The sequence below is a fragment of the Propithecus coquereli genome, unplaced genomic scaffold (assembly GCF_000956105.1).
Source record: "Propithecus coquereli isolate 6110/MARCELLA unplaced genomic scaffold, Pcoq_1.0 Scaffold368, whole genome shotgun sequence".
Taxonomy (NCBI): domain Eukaryota; kingdom Metazoa; phylum Chordata; class Mammalia; order Primates; family Indriidae; genus Propithecus; species Propithecus coquereli.
The window spans coordinates 1,107,164-1,129,918 of NW_012149374.1; the positions used below are offsets into that span (position 1 = coordinate 1,107,164).

Below are 22,755 nucleotides of genomic sequence, written 5' to 3' on the forward strand. Positions count from 1 at the left end.
AACCTAAATATGCCTCTGATCCAAAGTGCCCTAAATATCTGTTAACAGGCCAACGAAAGAATTCCAGATTTGAAAGTTTTTGTTTTTTAAGGCACCCTGATAATGGTGATCAACTTCTGCCATTACAGGATATTTACGTAAGAGGAATATGGTAGGGTTGGTACGTGCTGGTGTTTTTGCTCCTTGCTTAAATAAATTCTTGAATTGCATGGAAGGAAAATTAGCTAATAAACTCAACCTCATCCTTTACTCTCCAGTTTCTTTTCTAATGCTCAAAAGTTCATAGTCACTTTGAAATGCCTTGAAGAAGATAACATCATAGTATCTCTAGATACTGGAAGGCAAATATCAGATTAATATTTAGATACTCATTGTTAGGCGACAGTCTCCAGTTTGAGGGCTGCTGCGTTCTAGAAGCTTTATTAACCCTTTGATCCTGTCCAAGATCACTTTAATTAATTGCTTCAAGCATTCCTGCGGGATTTGGCCCAGTCCCCGGTGTGTTTCTGTCCCTTTGTAATAAACTGTATTTCTTAGACAAGTCTAATTTGTTCGCATTTTCTACGACAGAAGACTAATAACTTTTGTGAAAGCTATTATATTTCAGATACTGTTTCATTTGCTTTCCAAATGTGTCATATAACATCATAACTCTGTGGATTAAGTATTATTGCTGTCACAATTTTACATGGTATAAAAGTCTCAAAGAGGTCAACCTTCTTATCCAAGATCATGGATCTAATAAGGTGGGGAGCCGGAGTACCCAAGTGAGAGATCTGACTCCAAGATCAAAGTCTGATGACCATATGACACGACTTCCGGGTCCCAGTCAAGGCAGTGTAGTTTATTAGCCTTAACTAAATAAATTAAATAAATGGGCCTTGTCAATAAAATAAGCCTTCTCTTTGGGGACTCAGGAGGCACTAGGGATAAACATCACGGCACCAGAAATCAATATTTAAGATATATATTTAAAATAGATAAGATCAATAGGATATGTATAAAATCAATATTGGAGATACATAACATTAATTTTAAATATCTTGATACAGTGATGATCCTCACTGAAGACATTTGGTTATGTTCAGTATTTATGATGTCACCCTTACACTTAAAAATTATTTCAGTGACCAAGATAATATCTTTTTTCAAGTGGCCATTATTGTGTCACTCTTTAGAAGTAGGTTGGTTCTTCTTAAATTTAACCCCATTGAATTACCTGATGATTATTGCCCATTGATATTCTATACAGCAACGGTATCACCGGTCTAAAATTACGAACTGGAGTAAAACGATTTTGCAGATATTGAAGAGAAGGGAAGAATCCCCAAGTAATGTCTTTCATCATTCCTTATTAATGTAATGTTTATTAAAGAACCTTTTTTTTTTTTTTCCAGTAGAAAAAACTTAAATGAGAATCTTGCATGTTACAATTTTCCCTTCAAGCAACACTCTTATCTTTCTTCCAAAAGTGGCGGAAGTGGGGGCATAATTTGTCTGTTACAAAGTAGAATACTTGGAATTTCTCATTGATTTACAACTCCCTAAGCTAACCAGGTAGCAGCCGCTTATCTCAGATGTGCAGAGCATGAAAATCTACTGTTCCTTTGCATATTTAATTTAAACAATCAGAAAATGTGATGTATCTACAGGATTCTTATTACTTGGCCCAGATGTCTTTTAGAATGCATCATAAATGTTACATAAAATGTCATCCTTATGCATAGAAAATATTTAAATTTGGAAACCTTAAGAAAGAAATGGGGGCTTACTTATTAAAGCGTAGTAAATTGAAAAATTACTTATTTTTAGACTCAGTCTCATGTAATGTTTTATTCACCTTCAAATAAGACGACTTTGTCCAGCTTTTTCTGAAGACATCATGCATTAAAGTGGTTCTTCTGCCAGCAGTAAAGACAGTATTTAGTCGACAGTTTGCAGGTGCCATGAGGGCTTCCAGAAGCCCGGTCTGTCTCTTGCAGTCCTTTGGCAAGGATACTTTTCAGTATTTTCAGTTTCATTGGCAAGCCACGTCTTCTGGGGTCAATACCCTTTGGTGTCGTTTTACAATGACAGCTACCCTGTTACCTTGCCTACAATTACTTTTTAATTTTTCCTCTAGTTTATACCACACTCCTAAGTCAGAAAATATGCAAGGAAGCTATTCCTATTTGATTTGCATTTTTAGAGGCTAGAAGAAATTTTACAAACCATGATAAAAATGATGTATGTTGTAACCTATTTTAAGCAGTAAGGGACAGAATTGGTTTATTTTATAACCATTTGGCATATCAGAATTGTCCACTGTGCCTAGAATAGCCACCTACCCACCAAAATTCTATACAAGGGATGCTTATCTATCCTTCAAGGCCAACTCAAAGTATTTCGTCCATGAAGTCTTAACTATTGTAAATTCCTGGAGCATAATGCTAATGTCACTCAGAGAACATTTTCTTTAGGCACCCTGCTCTGGGGAGTTCTTGGTACTTGTCTTGAAGCAGGGTGGTGTAGTGAAATAAGTACTGGTGTAATTATCAGGATATCAGAATTCTAGCTTCAGCTATGTCACAAACTATCTGGGTGATTTTTCCAACTGTCATAACCTCTGTGGGGGTCTAGAAAAATGCAACAAGACTGATTAGGAAATCGAGGCTGAGACAGATAATGTAGCATCCAAGGTCACTGAGCTAGGATGTGTCGAGTCTGAATCCAAAGTGAGATCTTTCTGGTTCTACAACCCTGCTTTTCTGTTAGATTATGGCAACCTCAAATACTGGAAGAGTTTTGATGAGAATCGTTCTATGATATTTCAGGAATAGAACTAAAACCAGTAAGTAGAATCTGTTTAATAATGTAACGTGTACTTTGAGTTTCCAAGAGGAGGATATAATATGCAACATGTCTCAAATGTGTTTGACCATGAGACTGCTCTCTCTCAGAATCATTTCTGAGATAACCTTTTGCAAATGCTTACGGAAAGCCAAAATGCATCATCAATCATTAGTAAAATCTCTGCACCAACCGGTTTCCTCAATTCTGTTTTGAACTTGCCAAGTCTGATGGTCTACGGTTGTGTGAGCCTAGCCACTAGCTGAGAAGCACCCCCACACTGGTGCTGCCCAGATTAGGATGATGTGTAAAGATCAGGAGAAGTAGCAGGATTACAGGACATGGGTTTCCTTAGAGGACCTAACAGGCAAGTTCCCAATGCAGAGGACAGCTTTTTGGAGTTTAAACAGTCCTAACTAGCCCCTTCCTTAACCCAATCTCAGAGATGCTTTAATTTCCCCTTGCATTAGGTCTCCTTTGCTGCATCACAGATTACCACAAATTTAATAGCACAAAACAACATCACAGATATTGTAGGTCAGAAGTCCAGGCATGGCACAACTGGGCTTTCTGCTTAGGAAAGCTGAAATCGAGGTGTTGGCAAGACACGTTTCCATCTGAAACTCAGAGTCATTTTCCATGTTTACCTAGGTGAGGTTGGCATCATTTGCTTCCTTACAGCTATGGGATTGAAGTCCCCATTTTCTTGCTGGCTATTGGCCAGGGGTCACTCTCGGCCCCTGGAGGCCACCCACAAGCCCCAGCCGCACGACCCCCGTTAAGAGCAGTTCACAGCATGGTGGTTTGCTATCTTCCAAACCAGCAGGAAAGATGTTTCAGACAAGAGCCATCTCTTCCCTGGTTTTATGGCCACCTGATTAGGTCAGGCACACCCAGCAAAATTTCCCTTTTAACTAATTCAGAGTCAACTGATTAGGGAACTTAATTACATCAATAGAATCCCTTTTGTCTCAGAATCCTGAGAGTGACTCAGTCCATGAAGTTCTGTCAGTCCACCTAAACGTACTAGCAGCCAGTGCAATCTGGCACATTTCTATGTGATTTCGTGTTGGACATAACGGTCAAATTGCCGTGATGTACAGAGATAGCAGACCCTCTTTGGACAGCTCTAAATCAGAAGCATGGCGGGTGCTTAGGAGCCTTCCAGGCTGTAGCACTGCCAGACTGATCTGGGTGTTATCTCTGACTCATGGTGGGCTCTGTTTTACCAAAGTGACTTGATCCTGAAACAAGACCAAATATTTACTATAAAAGCACACTTTAGGGCTGAGGGGGACGGGAAGCAAACTTCAGGATAATCGACATACAATCATACTCTTGTAGATTTCCTGACAAGGCACTTTACAGCCAGCTCCCTTGATCAAGCCCTGCATCACGGGTCAGTTGTGACTATCCTCAGAGGGTCATTCCTTACTCTGAACTGAAATCTGTCATTTGGTAGCTTCTTCCTACTGATTCTAGATCTGTCCCTGAAAGCCAAAAAAACTGAATTTTGCTGTCACCTGACAGATCTTTGGATGTTAGAAGCTGATGATTATGACTCCCCTGAGTGGAACATGCTGTTGTAAATCTCCAGTACACAATTTATTAGGCTACTAGAGAAGGTCTTTGCTATCTTAGAAGAAACGGGAACTTATCAATATATTTTATAGAGTCCAACACAACAGGCAAGCATTTTGTGCATGTGCGTTTTTTCTTTAAAAAAAAAAAGTGTTGATCGATAATGCTTTCAGTTAGATCCGATCACGCTTTCCTTATTGTGTTTACAGAGTGAAAGAGAAACCATCACTTTCATCGCACAAGAGGACAGCACTTTCCCTGCACAGACTGGCCCCAAAGCCTTCAAAATTCCCTACTCCATCAGACAGCGGATTTGTGCTACGTTTGATACCCCCAATGCCAAAGGCAAGGACTGGCAGATGTTAGCACAGAAAAACAGCATCAACAGGTAAATGGGGACACCTTTCAGAAGAAAGACTATTTTACTAAGAGAACTTTGAAAAGGAAAGTGGGCTAAGTGTAGCCATGTAGTTTCTAGGCCCTGGTATCTTTATGAATTCCTCTGGCTATGTTACACATGGGGTCCCACTAAGTGGGAAAAGAACTAGAATGTGACGCTGTGTGTGGCATTTCCTACCACCCCACTCTGCTTTTGGGGACATTATAGAAAAGCCTTACTGTGGTTCTGATACCATTTCCAGTTTGCTAACTGGGTCACCCACACGGGGGCTGAGACTGTGTCATCTTGCTGCTCATGAGTGACTAGAGCACCGTCTCGAGCCAGTGAGGCAGAAACAAAGAAGCGAACTTCTCAGGCCTCCTCCCCACTGTCTGGTAACCTTAAAACATTATTTAACCCTTCATGAGGACATGCTCAACCTGCAAAATCAGGTGAGCATGGTTTATAGTTATTTATATTCAGATACTTAAAAAATAAAAAAGGAAGTGGGAGGATGATAACTCAAGTCTGAAGCCAAAGGACATGAAATAAGCAAAAGTTTACTTGGACACCGTGAGTAGGACGCTGCTAGAACACACTACTCATCATTGCGCTGATGTTGCAGTTGAGAGTAGAATAGAGATATTGACAATGGGCTTAAGACTCTGATGAGGAAGGCAGGGGTGATGCTCTCCAGAACAACACTGAGGGGGTGGCAGGTTTGGGCTCAGCTTGGGGACATCGAAGGGAGAAGGTGTTGACAAATAAAATCTCCAATCTAACCGCCATCCCCCAACACCCCAAAATGAAAAGAGAACAAGTTTTGCCAGAACCATTGTATTTCCGTTTCCTTTGGTGCTATTTTGTTTTTTGTCTTTTGAGCAAAGCCTGATTTTCTTACTGTTTGGCTTGCTGTGTCATTTCCATTTTTTGTGCTTTGTTTTCATACATCCTACCTGACTCTTTCTTCTTGGAAAGGGAGGGTAGATGTCTGCCAAGAAAGGAGGGAGGACTGCTCCCTGTTTCAAAGGGCTTCAGAATCCGAAAATGGAGCATGCGGTTGGGCTCAGAGAGGAGCATCAAGGCAGGAGTCGCTGCCGCAAGTGAGAACTGAATTTACAGAGACAGACAGGCCCGGAAAGAATAGATTGAAAATGAAAGAATACAAAAATGTATGCACGTACAGGGAAAAAAATTAGGTTGACTATTTCCCAGCAACTTTGACAAAAGATAAGATGTCTTGTATGCAACCAGTGAACACCATGGCTGTGTCAGGCTCAGTCTCTGATCAACATGAGGACAAAAATGATAAAACTAACCCAGAAAACATAAATTGGTTTAAAAAAAAAAAAAAGAGAAGAGAAGAGCATTGAGCAGGGACTCAGAAGATCTATGTGGCAATGCTGATTCTGCTGCCAATACCAGTCTACTTAAATGAATTACTTCCCATCCCTACGTTTCTTTTTCTAGAAAGCAATTCATAGCATCTGAACTATGTTAATTCTCTAACTAATTCTGGCTAAAGACGTTTATGATTTTTAAGACACCATTTAGAAAAAAATAATTGCGACGAAATACCCCTGCGCCCACGGATGCTGCCATTAGTTTGCTGAAGGAGCGTGTGCATGTTCCTGCCGTGTTTCCTTTCGTTCTCCAGTTAGAGTACATAAGAGAACTACAGTGAGGGCCTCCAGAGTCTTCAGTTTCTGACCTTGCACAGCAGGGAAAATGCATTTCAAACTGGGAGACTAAGCTTAACAATCTTTTGTGTCTGGGCACTAATGAGCAGTCAGGGGTTCTGCTGGAGCACAAGGCCCCATCCGGTGTCTGGGGTCATAAATCTCGGGGTGTGCCTATAGGTTTGCTTGTTCTTGTTTTTCCCTAAGACCCCCATCTCCAGGAAGGTCTAAATTTTTTTGACATAAGCAATCCATATAACCTATTTTATGGGAAGTTTCTAACACAGCACCCACGGTATGTGGATTCTCAATAAATGTTAGTCGTGCCTCGTGACGTTTTCACGATTAATAGCAAATTAGAATAGCAGGGATTCATGTCACCTCCCTCTGTCTTTAAATCTTATACAGTTAACATATTCAGTTTCACTGACTGGCAGTTCCTACCTTTCTCTGGATTCTCTAGCTTTATTCTCCAAAAGTAGAAAATGATTTAAACTAGGAGGTCAGCAAACTTTGTTTCTGCAAAGGGCCAGATAAGTAAAGAGTTTAGGCCACCTGGGATCTGTGGCAACTCCTCAGGAGCTATTCACCTCTGATGCTGTTGCAGGAAAACAGCCAGAGAAAAAACACTTAAACAAGTGGGTATGGCTGTGTTCCAGTGAACTTGACTTACAAAAACAGACAACAACTCGTATTTGACCTACCGTCCAAAGTCTGCTGACTCCTGATTTAAATGTGCCTGCCCTCACTTAGTAAACCACCATAGGGTCTTGTTTCCTTTGACAGGATATCTGGAGCTGAGGCTCTCCTCCAGCTCTGTGTCCAGCATCCTCCAAGTAGGGACAGGACAGGGTCCTCCTCTTCAGGCTGGTGTGGTTACAGCAGAGAGCACTACTCGGAGAAGCAGAGAAGGAGGAAGACTCCCCAAAACCACCTTGCACTCTTGTCAGCTAATTCTCATTTTCCACGAACAGTCAAGTTCCTTTTAATGGACCCCCTCAAAGATAAAGATTTTCAGACATAATCCATCGCAACTTCCTATTGTGTGATACCAAATTGCTGTCTTTACTGTCTTAGGGTTCCAAATAATATAGTATAGAACTAATAATGTGTATTAAAACACACACATCTAAAATTGTCTATATGTCCATAGTGTTGCGTAAGAAAGCCATTACATAGCTTGGGATTTCATCAGCTCTGGGATCACAACAGAAAGATGATCACAAAGTACATACTCATTCTGTTCAGAGAATTCACCTACCTCCATCTCGTGACAACACTTGTTCCTGACTCTTTCCCTGCCTTTCGATTTCCAAAGGCGTTAAAAAGCTAATAAAGCAACAGCCCTCAAATCATGAAGGAAGAGTTTTCAAAGGCAGTGGAGAAAAACATTTGCTTTTATTTTATTGCCAGTGAAAATGTTTCTTACTCTCCTTTTGGTAAATGCAAATGTCCCTGATGATGATCTGCCTTTTCGCCAATCACGTTTCTACTTAGACCTGAATGGGAAGGAGAAGACGACGGGGAATATAAAGCTAAAGGCTTAGCAGTCATGAGAATGTGAGAAATGTCAGGGGTGTGTGCTGGAAGGCTGGCAGCACAGGTGGCCTTGCAACTTGCCTGGCATATGGATCACGCTCAAGAAGCTCCACCGCCCAGCAAAGAGTGCCATAGATAACAGTTGCAATTACAGATTCTGTGAGCAAACTTCGACTATTACTCAGAGTCCATACTCCCTGCATTTGAGATGGCACATTTATTCTGTAAATGCAGCTACAATGACTCTCCCCTTCGATGCTCTTTGCCATATATGATTGGTAGGTAGGTAGAGCTGAGAGATAGGACATTAATCACATAGAGGTAGGTGGTGGGGAGCATTGCAGAGGACTTAGCAAATGAAATATTGGAAACTAACTGCTTCAGGTGGAAGTATTCCTCCACATCTAAACTTCCATAGCACCTTGCATTTTTAGAATACTTATTTTTTTTTTAATTACTGTTAATTACGTACCAAGATAGGACCATCTATCTACTCAGGGGAAATTCAGTAAATATTTCTTGAATGAATGATATGAACTCTTTCATAGGATTCTATTCTTGATCCTAAAAACTTGCTTCCTAATAAATAGCATTGATATGAACAACCATCAAGGGATTTTGAAAGTTAGTCTTGAAACAGGCTCTGTGGATGATGTTACAAAGGATTCCCATCTTCCCCCCAGCTCTTAGAAAGTACCTGAGGTTCTACTATTAGAGCATTCTTCAGTAAGGCCTCATGATTTTCATATTCCAGAAACCTTTGTAACAACACAGCCCACTTGACCAAGTTGCCATGGGAACGGATGCCTGAGATATGGGCGATGAGCAGAGGGGAAGCAGCCAAAATGGAAGAAAGGATTCCAAAATGCAAAGCAGCAGATAAATGACATCTTATTCACAGTTTTCCCCAAGGCCCTCTCTAATCATATACTTGTTTGAAAATTTGTGAGCACTGCCAGGGAAACCTAATTTTTTTAAATTTCAAAATATGAAAAGGAACCTATTTCTTATTGGTCAGCTAGTTAAAACACTTCACATATTTCAGAGGTGAAGGCTACTGGGTGATAGTGTAGAAACTCTGAACAAATAAAATTCCTCAAACCTCCCGGCCGTTAAGCAGGGCTGTAATAACGAGTTAGGTGCAAAACAACGTATTCTCACGTTGAGGCGCCATGACTACTGAGAATTCACTGGAGGTGGAACAGCCGGGGTTCTTTGGGGTGAAGGAAGAAGAGAGGGAAAGACAGAGGGAAGAAGGTGAGTGCAAAATGCATACAGAACGCCTGCTTCACAGGCAGACCACTAAGAGGGAATACTTGGCGACCGCTGACATTCCTGCGTTTTGAATCTGCTGTGATTTCACCAGACTAAGCTTTCTTAGTTCTGCAGGCTAGAGGCTAGAAAACACATCCTAGCTTTTAAATAATAAAAATGGGTAGGAGGCTGCCACTTCCAAAAAGCAATCTTCGTGACTCTTCTAAAGAGAATTAATGCATAGGGCAATAGCATTACATAGGTCCTGGGAGGCAAAATACGATACGATACGATGAAGCTCAAATCAGATTTTCTGGTTCTGGCCCGGTGGAATTATGCAGGGTCTGAAATTTTAAAGTCCCTTACAGTGAAGCCAGAGGGACGCAACACAGCAAAATGGTGGGTGTTTGGGCTTCATTTTGCCAAAGTCAATGACTCATGAAACTGCTCGCTAATAGGAAGCTGAAAACAGACAGCCCTGGGACATGCTTAGCCATGGACAAGCTGTATTTGGTTTGTAAGTGGCAGGTGTCCATCCTAAAGGCAATATGGAAAAGAAGCTTTTTATGTTCCTCCAAGAGAACTAACATTACACTCCCCCTATAAGCTCCAGGGGATGGTGACAAAGTGTGTCGCGTTTCTTCTAGGCAGTGGGTGAATGCATGCTGCTCTTTGAAGGAATAGGTTTCTCTCCTTTAAACTAACACAGTTTTCAGAAAAGGTGGCCACGCCACAGCACCTGCATGGCCTAAAGAACCCCCTTAACACGTGCTGTTTCGAGCAGCACTGGAAAAGCTGACAAGGTCAGTATGTCTGAATAAGGATGTTTTCATAATTTGAGAGAGTAAAATTCTAGGAACGATTTTATCTAATTCAGTAGAGTGTCCTTTACATAAATAACTGTTTCCTCAAAATGATTTGTGAGGTTTTGTCTTTTCATTTCCCAAATTGAGAAATTGTCATAGGCTCATCCTGGCAGGAATGAAACTGGAGAAATGGAAAACAGGAACAACTGGCTTTGCTCTCATTTGGCAACTCACAGTCTCCTAGGCTTCGGGGCTTTAATGTGTTTTCCAAAGGAGAAAGAATCCTTGCTCTTCCCTTTCAAGAACGAGATGATGGAATAGGCAAAAGGATCACTAGAAGGAAAATTTTCTGCCGAATTGATTGGCCCAAAAGAATTAATGCACCACTCTTAGGGCAAGACAGACTGGAACTCAGCATGGTTTCAATTGCTTGTGTCCTTTTTTGGGGGGGTTCTGCCTGCCAGCTTCCTTTCACTGGAAAATACTGGGGAGATAGGGAGTTACATGATCATGTTAATCTTTTGCTTATTCTTTTAGAAAATTAAACACTGACTAGCCTTATCCTGGAGGCTGCTGTGCTATTTGTTGACTGCCCAGTGAGGCTGAAGTTTGGGGGTAAAAGATGGATGGATGAGCCAAATGCTTGTGGGATGTCCAATTACTGCCGTTGAGAGTAAATGACTTTTCTCTTCTATTTGCATTTAAAGAATTCTATGGAGGGCTGTTTTTGGTCACATAAGAGGCTTTCATTACATTAAACAAGACGATTAACATGATGGCCAAGATATTAATATTTTTTCATTATGACTGTTCCAACTCCCTATTTGGCACTATGCAGAAGGACTATGCACTGTTCTTGTAATGATGTTTCCCAATTTATTATAGCAACTTAACTTACTTTTCACTTTTGATACTGACGAGCTACTCAGAAAGGAGGTCTTTTTAAAATATGCTTTTTAGTGGCTAAAAAAAAATGAAGTTGAGTTTGCTGTAAATGGCAACCGTTTCTAGACTATAAACAAGCAAACTCCTTGCCCTCGTGGACAGGTGCAAATGCTCCCTTCTGTTTGAAAGTGTTGAGTCCAAGCCCAAATTCAGAATGAAATTTTGGCATGTACCTGGAATGAATAAGGTGTCTTCCTCCGCTAAGGATGTTAGGCTGCAGCTCAAAGTAAGGTCCCCTGCTACATTTTAGTAGGAAATTCATTCTCGCAAGGAGGCAAGGAAATAGCTTACAGCTTTCAAACAGGTAGATCGTCCCCCTGGTGCTGTGGTTCTGAGTGACTGAAATGAAAGCTATGTTATCTGGAATTTAGAATGAAAGGGAATCCCTTAAAGGCCACACGCACTATGATGGACTAAGGACACTGAGCTAGGCAGACTCCGGCTGTTAAACTCAAGGTGCCCTTGGTAGCTAGCTCTCCAGTGCACCTCCCCAGGGCTAAGACAGAGCCTCAGCCCTGCGTCTTCCTCTCCATTACTGTTATCTAATCTCTTTGTTAACTGATGAAGGATTTAGATGTGCTAGTCCCAAAGACATTTGCATTTGAATTCTACAGGAATTCCAGACGACCCAAAAGCTTTCACAGTACTAAAGAAAGGGCGGTATCTCTAGCTACATTCCTTTTCATAAATATTAGCTCTATGTGGCAATAGTTTATAAAGACCCTATAAAGCAGAATTTTATCATTGCCCCTCAATTCTCTCCCCTCTTTATACCCCAAAAAGAAAATAGAAGGCACAATAAACTATTTCCAAAAATCCTCACCTCTAATTCAAATTCCATCGTTAGTTTAACGAGGTTATTAGTTGGACGATATATTTTGAAATTAAGAGTCTATATAAAAATTCAGTGTTTGACCCATATACATCATTATAAACTGGCCTGTGTCTAGCTAGTAAAATTGGTAAACTAGATTCATGTTTCCTATTCTGCCCTGGCTTCCACAGAAAGCATGGGAATTTAATTGGGGCCTGGGGATGAGGATACAGAAGTCTCTGAAAGATGAAATTAATCATGGTAATAAAATAAACTCCCGGGAACTCAGGTGTATAGAAAGCATTTAGACTCAACAAAACAAAATTAAATTTAATAAACCATTAGCACTCAATGAACTTAAATGGATAAAAGTATTCAACTGTCTTAGCATAAGCTTTCATCTGCTTGTCTGTATTTTGCAGTTTATCTGTACTCTGATTTACGAAGGAAAAGATGAAGTCATTGGGTCCATAGAACTTAGGGCAAATGAATTGAAGACACTGAATGATTCTACAGTAAATTCCTAAACTTTAGAGATTAGATCATTTTATCTGCACAGTATATAACATCTTCATGACACCATAAAAAGTTTTCAAAATTAACCTTAGTTGATCAGAATTTGAAAATGATAAAAAGTTTCCCTGAAGTTCTGTGCATAGAAAAGTAACAATTTGAAGCATCTAAGATCAGCATAATAAACATTTGTTTCTTTAAAAATTTCTCAAAGACACAGAAAAAAGTAGTTTCATTTTCAGGCATCAACCTGAATGTTTAGGATTACTGTTTTTGTTAATATTCTGGTTTCATTTCCCCCCCGCCCCAAAAAAAAGATTAAAGACACTCAGGAAATTGCTTAAAATCAACTATTGCTGTGAATTCTATTTTGTAGTACTATGTTAACAATGTTCCCTGAATTATGTCTGCATTTTCCTGCTGATACCCAAATGCACCAGCATTATTATGAAAAGAAATGGGTCACCCGGATTGGAATCAGAATAATTTCACAAGGGTGGTACAGAGATGACCAAATGGATATATGGCACACTTATTTTCAAAAAAAAAAAAATCACAATGCATTTGCACACATGTGAACAGTAAAATAATTCTACCGTCTTTAGGGAACAGCCTATTGCATTAGGATTTTAGGGATTTTTATATATTATTCTGTTACAGACAGGTAAGTGTAGTTGAATAGTATATTTACTAATCCCAAAGCTGATTGTATTATTTTTAATAAGGCTGATATGCTTCCTCTATGTGTGTACTAAGTGGAATTTGAGATTTGTTTATGTTCTGCTGAATGTGAATAAATAAAGAAGAATAAATCTCAAACTTGCTTTGGGGAGCACATCTCACTTGCTGCAATATGTTCCGAGACCTGTGCCAAGTGAGAGTTATATTTCTGCCTCTCTTGATCATTGAGCTTCCTTTAGCCCTGGGTGCCCATCCCACAAATCAGGACATTTGCAGGACTTTTCAGAACCACGTGGCTGGCAGGAGTCATTCTCCAGCCCTCCTCTAGGCAGGTGTACTCACAAATATTTTTAATGTTGTGTTGGGACAGTGATTCATCAGAACCTCCTCCTGTTTCTGCCTCTTGAGAAGTTTTATTACTGCATTTTTATGTCCAGGTCTTCCTGTCATGCCTTGAAATGTCAAAGATCCCCAAACAGAGGATAAAGCTCTCAGAGTCCTTGAGGCAGGACGTACAGTTTGGGATTTAGCAGTTTGGGCCATCTAGGTGCTTATTTTCAAATGTAGCACAAAGTAGGAACTTCAGCCTAATCTTTTAAATAGCTATTAGCTATGGAAATCTAGTTTGAATCATAACACAGTGTAAGACAGGGCTAGAACACAATGGCCTATAGATTGGCCAAATCTGTCCCGCTACATATTTTTCTGTAGCCCACAAGGATGGCTTTTGCATTTTTAAATGGTCAGAAAAAAAGTCAAAATAAGAGCAATATTGTGCGACACATGAAAACTGTATGACAGTCAAACATCCGTGTGCTACATAAACTTTTACTGGAGCCCAGCCACGCTCACTTATGTGCTGCCTGAAGCTGTTTTGCACCACCATGGCGGAGCGGAGTAGCAGCAGCAACAGAGACCATATGTGGCCCCCAAAGCCAAAAGCATTTACTGTCTGGCCCTTTACAGACAAAGTGTGTCAACCCCTGGTATAGAATAGAGGGTCTAACTTTGGGGTCACCAGGATTCCAGTCATTCCCACAAGGCGTAAGTCCATTGTAGTTCAATAGAAAATACAAAATATAAATCCTCATAAAATCAGGAGAAAGCTAGTGCTGTTAACATTGTTGTAGTGGTGGTTTTTGAAATGACGATGGAGACTATAAAGATTTACCCCGCCAGACACAAAGGAGTGTCCATGTCATCATTCTCATAATGGATGTGAAAAGACATCGTCACACAGACCACCCAGTGTCCACTCAGACCTTGTCTCTCAGTCTGACTCTATCCCAGCTATTCCTTCAGTGTGTTCTGCCAGAATGCCGGGTAGGGGGTTGGAGGGAGGTACAGCAACTTTCCCTACAAACATCTCCACAATATTCACAACAAAGATCTGTAACAAGAGGAACTAAGATCCCTTCCTCTACTCAAGCAAGGTTTGCTTCATTATCTCTGCTAGTGTAGAAATGAATGACTATTAAAAAAGGGACGGAATGAAAGAAAGAAGAATTTAGAATGGTTTTAAGTTGGCCTTGTCCCTTTCTCAATTAAAGATTCCTACGTAGTAGGAAGTATATGTAGTACCCCAATATTAATGCTATTTGGCAACCAGCTGGCTATACGCATTCTCTAAAGCCTTTGAACAAAATAGGACTTTATTCACTCAGAATTGCTGGGCATGCACGTGTGTGTGTGTATAGGTAGTGCTTGTAAATGATAATGTGCCCTTAGAATCCTGTCTTCTCTGCTGAGATCTCTGTGACTCCACTTTCTGTGCTTATATGCAGGGTATGGTGATGGAAATTAATACCGTCCTCAATAGGCAATACTTGCTTGACTCTGGAAAATCTTTTCAACTCATCAGAATTTTACCAGCGATGACATTTCTATCCTTACTATAAATGTCCCTATGAAAACAGTGACCTTTAATCCTTTGTGTTGTCTTAGTCTTCATCATAGCAAAGCTATTGACCAAAAGGTTAGCATTTTTCACGGAAGATACCGTATCATCTGAAAAAGGCTTGTAGGAACCAGTCACTCAGCTGATGGATGTTGAATAAACACCTGTCATAGTATTATGATAAGTGCTGTAGCAGATTTAGGAAATTATTAGATGTGATCCTTGCCTTTCAGGTATTTGTGGTCAAATTGGGAAGGCAGAGCTCACATACACACAAGAAATAACATAAGCATTTTATTCACATGAAAGTTTAAGCAAAAGCGTAAAAAGAGTTCAGAGAAGACATAAATCATTTTAAAGAAAAGGAGATGAGAATTGAGCCATGCATTGTAGGAATGCATGATCTTGATAAACAGGGTAAAGGGAGGAATTGGATGTTTCAGGTGAACAGAATAAATTAAATGAAAGCAAGAAGCAAAGTATTACCTAAGTCAGGGTCAATGGCTCAAAGAGCAAAAGAAGACTGAGGGGGTGGTGGGCGGGGGGTAGTATATATATAATCTCCATAGCTAGGTTCAGGCCAGACCAAGGAAGGCACTAAAAACAACTAGAAACCAGGCACAGTGACTCACACCTATAATCCTAGCACTTTGGGAGGCCAAGGCAGGAGGGCTGCTTGAGGCCAGGAGTTCGAGACAAGCCCGAGCAAGAGAGAGACCACCTCTCTACAAAAATTAGAAAAAACAACTGGGCATGGTAGTGCACGCCTATAGTCCCAGCTACTCCAAACGCTGAGGCAGGAAGATGGCTTGAGCCCAGGAGTTTGAGGTTGCAGTGAGCTGTGATGATGCCACTGCACTCTAACCCAGGAGACAGACTCTGTGTTCCAAAAAAAAGAAGAAAATAAGTAGACTAGGTATCTTACGATTGAGTTGAGGAAATAGAATGCAGGCTCTGAGTTTGGAGAAGCTCTAAGGCTTTTGCTGTGATTCAGGCGATACAGCAATAGAATATAAATAAATTAGTATAAGTAGTAAAAATAGAAAGGAAGGGAGAAGCTGATGAGTATGCCAAAAGGGAAGAAACAACATAAAAGCAAGGGTCAAAAACAGATGTCCTAGTGTAAGAGATTAGAAAGACAGTTGTCAATACTGGGGTACTCGTTCTAGTTCGAAGGGGGCACTTTGGAGGCATGGAGATGATACTAGTTTCTGCTGATTGAGTCTGAGGAAGTGCAGGGAGATCTAACCAGGGCAACCCCAAGGTCACATAGAGACCCATAACTAGCCCACATGAACCTGTATGGTTGGAGGTGTGAACGCAGACACTATCCCCCTGGAGCTGATAACTACTCTATGTAGTACCTGAGCCTACCGAGGAAGGAAACAAGAACCAGAAATCAAAGATAAAATCTTGAAAGCCCTTACGTTTACCAAGGGAGAAGAGGGGTCAAATATTTTGGAAAAAAAAAAAAAAAAGGAATGAAATTACGTCATCGCACAAACTAATGAGATAGAGTGTTTCAAGGGAAAGATCAAGATGGGAACACACACACACACACACACACGTACAAACAGCTCAGGAAGGTGAGCACCAAGACTAGGATAAGAAGGTCATTGGCAACACTCCAAAGTACAGTTTCAGCTGAGGGCTGGGATACAAACTAGACCACCCCAGAGCTGTCTTAGTGCCGTTGCCTTTTACCCCATTGTAATAATATCTATTTAAATTCATTTTAAATCCCCCCATTGTGATCTTTATTTATTCTTTCATTTTCATGTTTGTTTTGTTCTTCTTTTTGTTCAACTCTACCTAGGAATTTATCTTACTTTGCTACACAAAGCAGCCCGTCTGCTGTCATTTTGAACCTGTGGGAAGCTCGTCATCAGCATGATGGTGACCTTGACTCCCTGGCCTGTGCCCTTGAAGAGATTGGGAGGACACACACGAAACTCTCAAACATTACGGAATCCCAGCTCGATGAAGCCGACTTCAACTACAGCAGGCAAAACGGACTCTAGTCCACCTCCTCCCAGGAGACAGAGTGATGGTCAGCTTTGGGACATTTCTTTAAATGGCAAAGAAAGAGGCAGTTTTGTGCCCAGTGGCATTTGGGGAATTCAGCCTTCATTTACGATCAGTGAGATTCCCTGGTGGAAGAAACTGAATTTTGTATAAGTAAAACGTGTCAATAGGGAAGAGTATAAGCTCTCTTAGATATAAGAGGGCTCTGCTGTCTCCTTGAACCCACACTCGGGTTAACACTGGTTGCACTCCTCAGATCTGGAGTGGCGAGAATGATAGTGAGGGCATATATCTAAAAGTAGCTGTGGGAGAAAATGAGCTACAATAAAGCTGGGAAGGCAGATGACTGATCGAGTGCATGTTTTAAAACAGGTTTTTAATGATGTGCCCCACAAAAGCCAGCTGATTCTGGTACCAAATTATCAGAGTTTGCTACCAACTGGCATCTGGGATATCAGGAATCATGTTAGAAGTGAAATGGGGTTGCTAACCCATTTGTATAATTTCAGCAACGTCAAGGAGGGCATTTAGAATGTAGGATCTGAGTACCAATTCACACCAGCACCAATTCCCTGTCTCTCCTAGCCACTTACTGGAGACAAGATGAAGAGGTAAGATAGACCACAAACTAGTTCTTGTAGAGCACCCCACCTTCATTTTCTTCCCCAGAGACAATTCTACCCATATTCTTTCTTCCTCTTCCTTATCCATTACAGTAGAGAGGTTTCAAGGAACTAGACCTGTCAATATGGAAACGTATTTCTTCTAACTCAACAAAGTTGGACCACCTCTGTTCTCACATAAGCCACTCAAATGGAAGAATGTTATTAGAACACAGCTTGTTGCATGGATTTGGAGACAGGAGAGGTCAGATCAGGTCTAAGGAGATACACGAAATGCAGATGTCACAGACCTCCAATACACTGTAATGCTGGGAGACAGGTGTTGATCTAGTTCTCCAACATTGTTATAAGGGAATGAGGACTTCTGTACTTCGCAATCCAGATTCTTGAAATTTCCTAGCCTTTTGGTACTATGTCATTACAGAATCTCTCAGTAGGGGTATAGGTCATCCTCCTCTGCCTCTTGAGAAATTAGCAGATAGTCTTTGCTCTAAATGGTATCCAAGTAAATAGACTCGAGGAATACCTCTGCCACCATGTCCCAGAAACCATAGGCATCATTCAGGGAGCCTTCAGGCTCCTACTTCTCAGCCTCACTGAGTATGCTTTCTCTGTAAAACCATTCACATCTGGCTATTGCTTTATGACTCTTTTTAAAATTAGGAAGAAGTGCTATTGTGGAGCATCGAAATCCACAGACAGTTTGTGACCCTCATCTTAACACTTCATCTTTTTTATCCTACTAAATCATTTTTGACAAGATGTCCTGGCAGGCTAAAGATGAACACATATACTCCTGCTCATTTTGCGGTGGATGTTTTAATTAGCTGCCCACAATCAGGACGACCAAAGTCAAGGACTAGATTAACTACAAGGCAGCTAATCAGCTACTTAGAGGTCGGTTACATTGGAATAAAGTAAAAGGAGTTAGGGAATGAGGGAGGTGGGGTGTACTTGGCAGTGGGGATATGAGCATTTTTTAAAAAACATTTTTTATAGACCCTTGTTAAAAAGAAAGAAAGAAAACGAATGTTGTGAATCTCCACCCAAGTGAAAAAGACCTAGAGACAGGTTGAATGAACGATACCATGGATAAGGCATTGAAGAACTCTTGAATGTGTTGGCCATTTTCTCTAACTAATGTGTGGTATATACGGTCCCCTGTATTAGAAGGCTTTGCTACATGTAATTCAAGAGCATCTTGCTTTTCTCAGGAACCAAAGGCTTATTATATAGAACAAACCAATCATCTTAGAACTGGCAAGCATATTTTCAAAGTACCATATCAAGATCAGAAAATCACCCTTCCGCTAGTGTGTTCGACTTGTTTATTCCTTCTAGGGAACAATAGAGGGACAGCATAAAAATGTAAATCATTTGACATCACTGACATAATTTCTGAAAGAGAAAGAGGTGGAAGTAGATGGTCAGTGGCAGTAAACTAGAGGTTAGTTGGCACAGGATGCTATACAGAAGGAATCTGCATTAACTGTTGAATAATAACTTGTAGAAAACACATTACGGAGTTTACGTTAGTATCCATCTTGGAGGATTTTTGTTTTAAACCATCCTACCCATTTTTCCCCTTTCCTTCTAATTGACCTTAGAATTGTTTCATCTATTCTGTGAATCCACACAGGTCTTTTTCAGATGTTGGATACATTTTTTAATATTTTAAAACAGATGAAAAATGTAAACGATTTTCCCTAAAATCTATCTAGATTATTTTAAGATGAAATTATTGTCAATCCCCGAATGTCTGGAATTTTCTCCCATGGATTTTGTTCTGTTGTTTTGTTTTGGGCCTGGGTTTTATAAAGGCACTTGAACATCATAGCATGTAGAGCAACAGAGGAAGAAGTTAGCATGATTTATCTCGGATTTCAGCCCAAGGTTTAATCAAATCCGTATTTCAGTGCATTTGGTTCCCTCTTTACATTTCTCTCTTACTTATTTCTGCTAAGATCCTAAATGGGATTTCTATAGAAGTGTATGAAATTCTGTGGCCATTGCATGTCAGAATTGTGCAGTATTTTACAATAGAATTTCAAAGAGAACCCGTTTGTGAGGTTTATAGACCAAGACGTACATATGAGGAGGTAGAAATTTTTTGCAGATTAGATGAAGACTTAGGTCACACTTGAACTTGTGGTTATTCACTATAACCTAAACTTCATTCCTTTGTTCTATTATAACATATGCCTATCACAATACAAATAACTCTCTTAAAAGATTTACTCATCTGTCCAAGCGCTTAATTTGGAAGTCTTATAGTCCTAGTGCAAAATTAAGCAAAAATTAAAAGTACCCTTGAGTACTTGCTAAGAAACTTAAAATTTTTACAAAATAGCCCACTTAATGCCAGATCTTTGAGTCTTCAAAGACATTTAAGTCTAATAGTCATGCTTTAAACAGGACTTAAAATTATGCCACCAAAATGGTGCACTTCACAGCTGCACCCGACTGCAGCATCATAAAGTTAATTTACAGTTTTTACAGCATTGCTTGTGCAATCTTACAGGTTTACATTAAAATCCTTTAAGCCATAAGGAAGCTTGCTCTATGGATTTAAATGCAAACTTCATTTACTGGTGCAGGAAGCCTCATAAAACTCAGATATACTCCCACAAAAATTTCATTGGCCTTTTTGTTAAGAGATGAAAAGGAATTCCCTTTAAAAAGGGGAACTTTTCTTTTTTTAAAATTATTTTTATCTCCAATTACAAGTGTTGTCCTTCGCCGTGGTGTGTATATTTTTCTTTCAGTTGGCTTTGAGAAGGGATATTAAGTCAAATCACTAAAACAGGGTTCTCTTTGGATTAAAAGTTTCGGATTTCAATGCTTGACAAAAAGTCTCAACTTCAGGATTGATAAGCAAAGGTAGAATATTCAAATGGTATAATTGGTTTTAGATAGAATTCTCCACTTGCCAAACTTCTGGCAAATTTACCTGTGAATTTCAGAATGTTACAAAATCTTTTGATACGCTTTTGTTTTCCATTTTAGCCATTTCCTCTTTGATTTCTTAGTCCTTCTGCCCTCTGTAAATGTGTTTAATGATATAGCTGTCAGATGTGTGGAAGGCAAAGTTCTCGCTGAGGTTCTTCGTTCCAGCTCTGGAAAGGGCACAGGAGTCCCCAAGGAGCTGAGAAACGTTCCTCTCCTGCTCATTGTCATTGTTTCCTCATGAAACATTGCAGAGTTTGAATCCTTAGTAACTCCCCATTGACTGGACTAGAGGCGACAGCCACAGCGAATGGGGGAGCAAAAACGTCGGCCTACAGAGAGTGACAAAATTCTATTAGCCCTTTGGTGTTAGTTGCCATAGTGCTGTATTTGAAAATCGATGCTTTAGCCAAAAGCCAAATGGCCACCGTTTCCGTAGTTTCCACTGTTTCGTCTGCATAGAATTTTCCTGAACTACGAGCAAAAATGTATTTTGTCAAATGTCACAAAAGTGAAAGATGTTACTAATCTTAGACGTGTTGCATATTTTGTGTTTTTCCTTTCCAAACTCTTTCGAAAGCTGCAGTTACAAAGCTGTTTGGCTGTATTGAACAGCATGTGGTGTTTTCGCAAAAGCAATTCTAGGAAAGCCAGTGTCTACCGTGGACTCGTCACATCCCTAACTGCAGGATAATTGACAAAATTGAAACGGCAACTTGTGTGCTGTAACTTTGCAAAAGGGGATGAAAATCAGACCTGGCCGTTAGTCACTAGTGTGTAGTGCCGTGATCTGAAGTAGGAAATTTAACTCACATAGAATAATTGTGGTTTTTGAAGCAGCTACTCATTGCTTTTTCCTTTTGCTGTGAGGATCATGGATTCAGAATGTCCTTACGAGGTGAGCCTAAGGCAGTAGCATTTAACCTTCATGTCTTGGAACCCACCCTCCCTCCTAACCCAAAGATTAACAAGGCAGTCAGCTTCGTGGTTAGGCCTAAGCTTAAACACTTCCTTCCCCATCCCTAATACTGAGTCCAGCAGGGGTATATCGTTTTTTCCCAAAAAAGTTATAGCTTTGAATTATAGAATATATCACTAAATTTGGCAATATCGTTCTTTGCACGAATGGAAATGCGTGTCAAAATGCTTTTACGAAAGGCATGAATGATTACAGTGCAAAATGCCCTATTGCTTCCAATTTTGCTAACCCTAAAAAAGTGTTTCACTGATTTCAAGCATTGTTTATACACAAATTCCCACATTGGCTAAATTATACAATTTTCTTAAAATGTAATATCTATGTTAGGTAGAGATTTAAGTACAGTTCCTGTGAATCATAAAAGGGAGAGATGATGTTTGAGGGGAGTTCATAAGCAAAGTGTCATGCCTTATGATCCCATTACTGAAGCATACAACATGACAATCAGAAATAGATCTAATAATTCTAATATCCCTCCATTAGCCATCTCTGATGATGCTGAGAGGGAGATCACCCTGTACCAGGAGGCAGCAATCTAAGCCTCATCAGTGGGTAAGGGAAAACTGGCAATCAAAAACCCTCGCCAGGGTGTATCCTAGATTAGATAGGTCACTGCATTCAAAACTTGTCTATAAGAAGGTGGGAAAACACTCAGCCTGGGGGAATTTTGTGGTCAGGAAAATAATGTTCTCCTTTTCAAAATTGGAATAAAGACTCAGAATCTCCCATTCTTCATAATCCCTTCTGATTGGCCCATGCACTCCAATTAAGTCTCGACCTAGAGATATTACAAACAAAAGCATTTAGAGGAAAACTGGCTTACTTTCCTGGCCCAAACTCAGAAAATATGAGTAGTTGTTTAAACTTTATTTCTGTATGAAAGAATTTTAAAACAGACTTCTTCATTATGTTCTGTTTTTGGGGAAGGTAGGTGGGGGCATTCTTACAAGTGATTCATATCTCAAACCCATACCACTCTCAACTTTTATTTGATGTGTTCAAAGCCAAAAAAAAAAAAAGAAAAGAAAAAAAAGCAGGGCTGAACACTTAATTTGACATGAAGCTGAAGGATTGAGCACGCCAGAGAAAGTGTCAATACAGCATGGCCTTGGCTTCATACCACACTTTTTGTGCCTTGTATTATCAATGTAAATTCTGAATGTTGTACAGTAAATACTTGGATGGACTTCTTAGAAAAGGTTGCACTGGCTTCTTTTTCAGCACATGTACATATCTATAAATATATATACATATATATTTGGTAA

The 22,755-nt window shown here is 40.1% G+C and overlaps 1 protein-coding gene across 1 annotated transcript in view; it reads left to right on the plus strand.

Annotated features, from left to right (window-relative positions):
- Positions 1 to 21,044, plus strand: part of UNC5D (unc-5 homolog D (C. elegans)) — a 637,214-nt gene extending 616,170 nt beyond the window's left edge. Inside the window, exons 16-17 of the mRNA XM_012651718.1 lie at positions 4,620 to 4,798; positions 16,734 to 21,044. Of these exons, the coding sequence (XP_012507172.1) occupies positions 4,620 to 4,798; positions 16,734 to 16,938 (384 nt within the window). The 3' untranslated portion in view covers positions 16,939 to 21,044. The remainder of the gene's footprint in view (positions 1 to 4,619; positions 4,799 to 16,733) is intronic.
- Positions 21,045 to 22,755: the final 1,711 nt, after the last annotated feature.